The sequence below is a fragment of the Phocoena sinus genome, chromosome 21 (genome assembly GCF_008692025.1).
Source record: "Phocoena sinus isolate mPhoSin1 chromosome 21, mPhoSin1.pri, whole genome shotgun sequence".
Classification (NCBI taxonomy): domain Eukaryota; kingdom Metazoa; phylum Chordata; class Mammalia; order Artiodactyla; family Phocoenidae; genus Phocoena; species Phocoena sinus.
The window spans coordinates 4,824,975-4,834,342 of NC_045783.1; the positions used below are offsets into that span (position 1 = coordinate 4,824,975).

At 42.5% G+C, this 9,368-nt stretch overlaps 1 protein-coding gene across 1 annotated transcript in view; it reads right to left on the reverse strand.

Annotated features, from left to right (window-relative positions):
- Positions 1-7,042, reverse strand: part of NEIL3 (nei like DNA glycosylase 3) — a 42,165-nt gene extending 35,123 nt beyond the window's left edge. The window contains exon 1 of the mRNA XM_032618625.1: positions 6,812-7,042. Coding sequence (XP_032474516.1) covers positions 6,812-6,967 — 156 coding nt within the window. The 5' untranslated portion in view covers positions 6,968-7,042. The remainder of the gene's footprint in view (positions 1-6,811) is intronic.
- Positions 7,043-9,368: the final 2,326 nt, after the last annotated feature.

Below are 9,368 nucleotides of genomic sequence, written 5' to 3' on the forward strand. Positions count from 1 at the left end.
ATTCCTCTTCTCTTTCTTGGATGAACTCTAGTGCCAATTCACTGGACCACCAGGGAAGTCCCAGAATTCGTTATTTAATACTTGATGAGGTGCTTGGGTTTAAAATGACATGTTAGTATAACCTCTTCCTTGCTCACATGTATTGTGTGTCCCTCTCTCTGATACTGGAATTTCCCCACTGGAAAGAGGAATCATCTTGAGGTTTTCAAAGTGCCAAACCCAGCACAGTGTTTTCACCAACCACTATGATGGGACTTAACAAACTAAATGAAGATCTGTCTGTGACTTGTGTTTCTCCCTTATTTGTCCATAAGCTCCTGGGGAAAAGTAACTCTGGTGTTTAATATCCCTGGGAGCCTCACACAATGCCTGGAATTCAGGAAACATCTGTGGGATTAATCAGATCCCTCCTTCTTCCCCTCTTAAAACTGAGTGTGGCTTTAAAACACAGGCTTGCTGTCTTCCCCACCCATCATCCCCATCTTGCTTTACCTTTCCCAAGGTTTCTTGGCAAAAACTTCTACTCTACCACCTGTTTTATCTCCTTTGAAAATTATTAACACCCTAGTCTCTTATTTTCTAATTATCTTCAATGGAGTGAGGCTTAAATATAGGAGGACCAAATTCTCATGACTACCAAAAGCTAGATGGATGTAAAATACTATATTTACCAGAGTTTCCCATAAAGTAAAAAGAACTTTATGGGAAGGTTTAGGAAGAGATTAATGTATTTTCAGCAGCCAGTCCCAGCCTGTCCCGGTTTTTATTTAAGATGCTTACTTAGCATTTAAATGGCTGCTTTGAAAACATCTATTCCAATACCTTATTTGGGTTTTGAGGTGATACAAAAAGATCTTTTTATCCAGTGGTCTATCACGTGAGCACCTGACCAAATCCCCTGATTCCCAGTACACTGTCATTTCTAAAATAATCAGCTTTAGATAATATACTCAGGGCAAAATAAAAAATTCAACTTATAATCGCCCATCTCAAGCACCTGCATATATTTTTAACTGTTTTTTAAAAACTCCATTTAGGGGAAATTCTGGTGTACCTGTGATGGTTTGTCCCATTTATTTTGAGAGCGCCTGTGTACAAACTGGGAAAGGCTTCTGCAATAAACCAAAGATTTACAAGATATTCACTTGCCCTACTGTGGAATCTGGGGTTATCACCTCTTTGTATAAGCTTCAGCTGTCCAGACAAATTCAAAAATTAATTTCCACAAGCCTATTATTTTTGCTGTAACCATACACAATGGCCCAATATATACGTGGCTTTCTCATTTGGGCCCTTATAATTCTATTACAGTATTATTTGAACATTTCATCCTTCTTTTTTTTTTCCCTGAAATAGAGGAAAATCTCCTTTGCCACAATTTTAAGTATGATTGAGAAGGGTTCACGTTCCCATTTTCAAGTAGCTTAATATGAAATCGTCAAAACAACACATATCTTAAGAGACAGCACATGATTTATTGTGCTGATTACCATTTATCCTGCCTATCCATGGGTGAACAAGGAAGATGAACTTTTCAGAACAGAATAAGACTTTTCCATAGATAAATGTTTCAGCTCTAGTGCGGTTACATATTTTCCCCAGAGAGGAAGAAAATAATACCATATTAAAATTCATAGTCTGTCCTCCTTTTTGTCTCCCACATGCTTTACTTTCCTAATACAACGACACTTTCAGTAATCAGAAGTCACTTCTCTACCAATTTAGACCATCAAAGAACCTAGTTTTAAAATGGTCTCTAAGCCCCCAAATAGAGATCTTTAGGTCCTTTCATCAAAATATATTCTACAATTTTGTAAGAGGAGAGGCTGTAAGCGCTTACTCAGAGGCTAAATGCTTTATACACAATATGAGGGCACCAAAAGATTACACACCTTCATAAGGCAATAGATCATGCCTCTGATAAATAGGTCTGGTGAGAAAGCCCTGATGTGGGAGAAAAAGGAACAAACAATTACCAGGACGTTTACTTTACATCGCTAGGCACTAAGCTAAGAGTTTTATATGTCCTCTAATCTAATCCTGACCAAATAAGCAAAGATGTAAGTTATAAGCACCTCCAGCTGAGGAAGTAACAAAGGAGCTGGAATTCAAAATCAAGATAATCATATGTCCTTTTCTCTACATCACCCCCAATACTTCGTTGTTTGGTGAAAGCTCCAGTGGCCATGGAAAGTCATCTCCCTGAGTTTCCTCATCCGTATGTTACCTGTTCTCTGTTGACCCTTGTTCCATGACTCTATATAATGCTGAATGCTGATAATGATCCTGAGTCATTAAGGTGAAACCATTATCAGTATCCACTGAAGAAGGTAAGTAAGTACTATAATGCAATTTTAAAACCCCTTTTTGGATGTAAACAAATAAGCTTCATTTGGCTGGAAAACAAATCTCTGTGGATTAGCTCCTTCCTTTACACACTGGCAATAAAAATGAGCTATGATTCTTTCCCCCCACTATGAAGAAGGGAAAGGAGGGAGGAAAACGTTTACTATGTGGCTTCAAGATTTTCTTGTAATAGGAATTTCCATTTAACATACATAACAAAACACATACTCATAAAGAAAGATTCTGAACTGCATTTATTTTTAAATCCTTCATCAAAACTACTATACACTATTCAGAACTTTGCTCTTCTCCATCCATTCAAATGTTTATGAGACGCCTACTCTGCTCCAGGCACAGTGAAGGGCAGATCAAGAAGGGTAGGAAGAGGGCTTCCCTGGTGGTGCAGTGGTTGAGAGTCCGCCCGCCGATGCAGGGGACACGGGTTCGTGCCCCGGTCTGGGAAGATCCCACATGCCGCGGACGGCTGGGCCCGTGAGCCATAGGCGCTGAGCCTGCGCGTCCGGAGCCTGCTCCGCAACGGGAGAGGCCGCAACAGGGAGAGGCCCGCGTACCACAAAAAAAAAAAAAAAGAAGGGTAGGAAGAGCTAGCTACATGTATCGAACCTTAAGGAGTGAAGGAGTAGCCAGAGGATCATGTTTCAAATGAAATGAATACAAGTAAACTGTTTCCTGTCCTGTTTTGTGAAAGGAGATCGAAAACTTGCGCAGATTACATACCAATTTCACTACAATACTGTATCCACCCAACAATTAAAATCGGAGGATTGACTCTTCATAGCTCATTAACCAGACATGTTCATTTACATTCCACTGTTGCTTTGTACCATAAGGTTCCAAAGCTCCAACAGAGTTTTATGCAATGTGCTTAGAGAGTTGCATAATTTTATGCTGACAAGACAGTGGATCAAAACTCAGAGAAATGATACAGCGCGTGCAGGACTAGCGAATGCCGGGACCTTCTATGGCTGTAGCCTTTCTTATCCTCAATGAGGATCGCTTGTCACCGGAAGACGTGCCTTAAAACGTGTTCTCTATGGACTTGTCAAACTGCAGCAAAGAGGAAGGCTATATGCCACAGTAACTGGTTCATTATGGCGGTAGCTACGGAGGTGTTTTTTTTTTGGTAAAGTGATTATCTGGAGTTTAAATCATTTATTTTAAATAGATAATTAGTATTTCTTTAACTCTCCTTTGTATTTTTCCTGTTTACTGCAATATAAAGAAGATTGTATGCAGTTATTTTTCAACTGCTGCCTTGTGAAGACTAATGACTTCAAGCCAGTAGCAGACGCCTTTAAATAGCTTTAACTCTGGCATAAAGGCCCAGAAAACACGGGATCATTTCCTGTTACAGTAATGATCACGCCAGAGATCTGTGACAACCTACCATGTTCTGATGCAGTTTACTATGGATCGAACAACCCTCTAAAATGCAAAGAACCCTTCATGTTGATAAAGATTATTATCTTTTTAGATCAAAGGCCCAGAAAGTGAAGCCATGGCAAAATATTTAGAATGTTCCCAATAACCACAAAGGGATTATTCATTCCATATCGATTTTCAAAGCCAGTTCCCACAGAGCCAGGTTCCTGAGATCCCAATCATAAAGACCTTTTCTGGGCTTCCCTGGTGGCGCAGTGGTTGAGAGTCCGCCTGTCGATGCAGGGGACATGGGTTCGTGCCCCGGTCCGGGAAGATCCCACATGCCGCGGAGCGGCTGGGCCCGTGAGCCATGGCCGCTGAGCCTGTGCGTCCGGAGCCTGTGCTCCGCAACGGGAGAGGCCACAACGGTGAGAGGCCCACGTACCACAAAAAAAAAAAAAAAAAAAAAAAAAGACCTTTTCTAACTTTTAATACCTCTTTATGTCAAGGTATTAAGCATAACAGCTTTATGTTCAAGGCTTTTTACTCAAGGGGTATATAGCTCATTTAGTAATGCTGCCAAGTGATATTAATTGCCCAAACGACTAAGCATGTGCATTACATTATCAGGCTGCACTGTGAACATGGGAATGGTCGCCATTAGGATGATCAGATTAGGTAAGAGAATCAACCAAACAGAACAAGACTAGAAATGGTGGCAGACACAGACAAAAACCTAAGGTCTCACTTCGCTGGTTAACAAGTAATCTCCACTATATGCTGAGCAATATGGTGCTCCTGACAATGAATCAGCCATTTTCCTACTGAACTGTTTATAACTGAGGGGATCTATGCTTAGGAGTGTAGGCTTTGGAGTCTGAAAGCAGGGAGGTCAAACCCTGGTTCACCCCTTCCTAGTCATGTGATCTGGGGCAACTTAAATATTTAAACTCACTCTGAGCTTCACATTCCTCCTCTGTAGTATCAGGTTAATCCTTTATCACTGGGTTATTATTTCTTGTAAAGAAATGAAATGCAACCGTTCTTCAAAAGCACTTTATGCCTTGCTACTAAAGAGAATCACAAACTAAAGGTAATGTTCATGCTGTTTGGGCCTAAATACCAACGAGGTGATGTCTAGTTAAAACATTAAGTGGGATTCTCACAGAAGGAAGTTTATCTAACTCATCTTTGTATCCTCGGGAGCAAGTTTAAGACCTAATACAAAATATATTATTGTTGAATGACGTCAATGATGATATCTGTAACGTGTCATGCCATAGTTACCAAGCCCTACTGCCTTTACTTCTGAAATAGCGACTCTGTTCCCTTCTCTTCATCTCTGCCCCCAGCACCCTCCTCCAAGGTCCAGGCAGGCCTCCCGGGATTCCTACAGTCCTCGTGTAACTGAGGAAGCTGCATCTACCCTGCCTTTCCTCCACTCTTCTCACCTTTGCAAGGCAGAGTGATCTTTTCAAAGTGTCAATGGATCTTATCACCTTTCAAAGAGCCCCATTATTCCTAAAATGAAGAGTCCCTACCCAGGTCTACAAAGATCCCCAGCATCTGACTCCGACTCACCAATCCCAATCCTGTCTTATTTCAAACCACCTTCCATCTCATCCTCTCTTTTCCAGCCACACCAGGTTTCTTTCGATCCCTCGTGTATGCACAGCTCTCTTCCTTTGCTGTTCTTCTGCCTGAAGCATTCTGCCTGCCAACCTTCAGTTCAGGTTGCCTCACCCTTCATACCTCAGCTTAACTGTTACTTTCTCAGCAAAGCTTTCCCTGAACTTCCTGTAAGTTCTTATGGAACCGTGTATCTCTTCTTTAGAGAAGTTATCAATTTATGTTTCTGTTCTTACTTAATGAATGTCTGTGTATCTTCCCAACTAAAGAATAGACTCCACAAGATGCTGTTAGTTTTTGTTCCCCCCTGGTTCCTTGAGTATTCAAAATTTTGTTGAATGATTTTTCTAAACATTAATATTCTTAAGAGACCGCTCAAGATCCATCTCTGTGGTACCCTGAAATGATTTTGAGAGAAACGCTACAATAAAAGAATAGGTGCAGAGTACTAAGTGACATATAAAGTCAAAAATAAATAAAATACACTGGCAACTGGAAGGAGATGCAAAACTAACTCTTTTTCCAAGTTTGAAAATTTATTCTCTCAGACTTAGAACCTCATTTCTTTTAAGTTGTAAGCAGATGCTAATTTCATAGCAGGCAACTTTTTCTTCCAGGACCAAAGGCTATGATGAAGCTTTGCAGGAGAAATTGAAGTACAGCGCAATACTGCATGCATCCATGAAATACAATCATCCGTACATCTAAAAGGCTTTTTAAGGCATGATGGCTTAATCAGAATATTTTTAGTTCTAAATTCTAAATTCTAATTTAGTTCTAAGTTCTAAATTCTTACCAAATGAATACCACACCATCTGGAATGCATGCCTGAGTGGCAAGAAGCTGTGCTACAATTTCCTTTAAAAAGCAATAAATCCACTTAAGGGAACCAAAATGGGTTTCACTGCCCCTTCATTAGACGGCAATATTAAGTTGAGTGGGAAGGTTGGTGCTAAATCTTCTATGTGAAATTTCAGAATTATATATTAGTTGTGATACATTTTCAATTGCAGAATATTAGGCAAGCGAGAAGCTAGAATTTTATCCTACAAAGCTTATTGTCTTAAAAATGTGAAGAAAAAAACGCGTCAGGGGTTGCTGAGATCTGATAACATTAACAGCAGAAAATGCAGCTCTACACAGAAGGAACCACCTTTCGCTGGGCTGTAAAGAGGTTAAGCGACCTGGAATAAAACATCTCCCATCACTCCCCGCCCGGGCCCCTCCACGGCAGCCTTAGCCCAGCAGCCCCCGGCCCAGCAGCTCTCAACTGCGCAGGCGCAATAGCACGGCCTTCTCCCTCCGGTGACGTCAAGGTCAGCTTTCGGAAACGCCGGGCCCCAGGGAGCCTGAGCCAGAACAAAGAGATGACTCTTTGGACCCTGGAAACCCGATGGGGTTTTTATTCCACTTCGCCTTGCTGGTCCCCTCGCAAGATATAGGAGCGGCTTACCTGTGAGGAGCCCGCAGCCCCAGAGGCCGAGGGCGGCGAGCCGGGCCCCCCTGGGCTCTGCAGCGCTCGGCCCCGCATGTCCGTCACCGCCTGGCCCGGGCGCACTCGCACCCGAATCTTCTCTCCATTGAGAGTACAGCCCGGTCCTTCCACCATTTCCCGGGCCGCCCTGTGTCCCACTATGCTGCACGGCCCCGCTGAGAAAACTGCCGCGCAACCTCACGTCTGCGCGAGCACGTACCTCGGCCCCGAGGAGATTCAAATCTCCCGCGCGCCCGGCCCCGCCCCGGAAGCCCCGCCCCCGTCCGCGGGCAGGGCTCCCGGGCGCAGGCGCAGTGGCTCAGCGCCCCGGGCCCGGACGCGGGATTTCACGGAACGAAACGTGAGCGCTGGCTCAGCCCATCTGCCACCCACCGGGGCTGAGTCGTAAAAGCGGAGGCAGTTGGAACCTCAGAAGCTCCAACTTGTTCTTTGCTGTGAGGTTTTGCCTTTGTCTCTGAGCTGCTCTGTACACCCACATTTTGTACCTTATCCTCTTATTCTGTCCTAAAATCCAAGGTTGCCTGGCAGGCCTTTGCTTGCCCTCTTTGGACGTGGGTGGGCGCAGAGGGAGTCAGGGGAGGGTTTTAGAGCAAGCAGCTTTTGCTTTTTCTCTTATAGGTTTAGCATGTCTTAGAAAACGTGGCCTTATATGCCAAATATATTTTAGTGTGTATATTAAAATATAGCGAGACCCTACCCAAATTCATGCAACAATTCTATTTTGGGGTGAATGCTGTTTGAAATTGCTTTGTAAAAGTCAGGGCTCTATATAAATCAGAGGGCAATGCATAGCTTTTCAAATTTACACAAGGATGTGTGCATGTAAATACATAAAGATAAGGACTCCATACAATTTTTTTAAAAAATGAAAAAATCGAATCATTTTTGAAAATTAAAACACAGCACATTAGAACACAGTGTCAATTTATAAGTGATTTAATAAGCATACCACTGCTGTTGTTAAACCAGAAAAATATATGTAGTAGAGACTTGAATTAGAATATATTACTAAAGACTTGAATTCAAAAATTTGAAAAGTAATAAGTCTTTCTGTAGGGAGAGATTAGTGGTCAAAAGTTCGCTGGATCAGGTTCAGAATTCTTTGTACTTCCTTGCTTAATTTTTGTTTTTTTTTTTAAATAAATTTATTTATTTTTGGCTGTGTTGGGTCTTCATTGCTGCATGTGGGCTTTCTCTAGTTGCAGTGAGGTGTTCAGGTTTCTCGCTGCAGTGGCTTTCTTGTTGCAGAGCAAGGACTCTAGGCACATGGGCTTCAGCAGTTGTGGCTCGCGGGCTCTAGAGCGCAGCCTCAGTAGTTGTGGCCCACGGGCTTAGTTGCTCCAAGGCATGTGGGATCTTCCCAGACCAGGGCTCGAACCCGTTTCCTCTGCATGGGCAGACGGATTCTTAACCACTGCACCACCAGGGAAGCCCTTCTTGTTTAATTGTTGTTTACTCTTTAGGTCAAGTTACTAAATAATCAAGGAAGAATCCTATTCCCTACAACCCAGATTCAGTCGTAATCTCTGCCCTTTGATGGAAAACAATTCTCATACACCTTATTCACATTTACCTTTTTATTCATTATTTTTTGCTACCTAACAAATTGTCCCATTTGTTATTTCAAAGTTTCTGCAGGTCAAAAAGTTGGCAGGGGTCTGGCTCAGTGGTGCTGGCTCAGTGCTTGTCAAGCAATTACAGCCAAGACATTGGCCAGGGCTGCAGTCATCTAAAGGTTTGATTGTAGCTGGGAGATCCACTTCTGAGATGGCTCTCTTGCATAGCTGTTGGCAGAAGGCTTTGGTTTCTCATTTTATGGGTCTCTCCATAGGCTTGCTTGGCTGTTTTCCTGACATGGCAGGTGACATCCCCACCGTGTGTGATCCAAGCCGGAAGGCAAGGAGGAAGCTGTACTGTAATGGCCTTTACTACCTAGTCTCTGAAGTGGCACACCCACACCTTCACTCCTTCAGTTCATTAGAATCCAGTCATTCGGTACAGCCCACAACGGGTAAAGGAGGGGAATTAAGCTTTATGCCTGGAAGGGAGGAGTACCAAATACCTTGTGAACATATTTTAACGCCATCACAATCTTCATTCATCTGACTGATTCATCATGAACTTATTCTCTTTAGCTGTTGTGTACTGGGGCACATTTGGATCAAATAAAATCTTTAACTTGAATTAAGTTTACCATTCTCCAGAGAGCTGAGTAAGAGCTGGGGAGTAATGCTGAAGACACTGAGAGACGTCATTGATGTGCCCCTGCAAGGCCAAGCCAGATTTTGTTGATCTGTGACGAGACTCTGAGTCTTTGGATACTTCTCTTTTTTATCCTTCCTTACATGCAATTAAGAGTGAAATCGCATGCACTCTGCATCTGCAGTGTTTATAAACAGTCATCTCACCATTGCAAGCAAACCTTCCCTGGTATAGACTCTATTTCTTCTTAAGCATTATTTATTACTTGATGACTTTATAAAAGTCATTCATTTTCTCTAAAACACACTTTTTT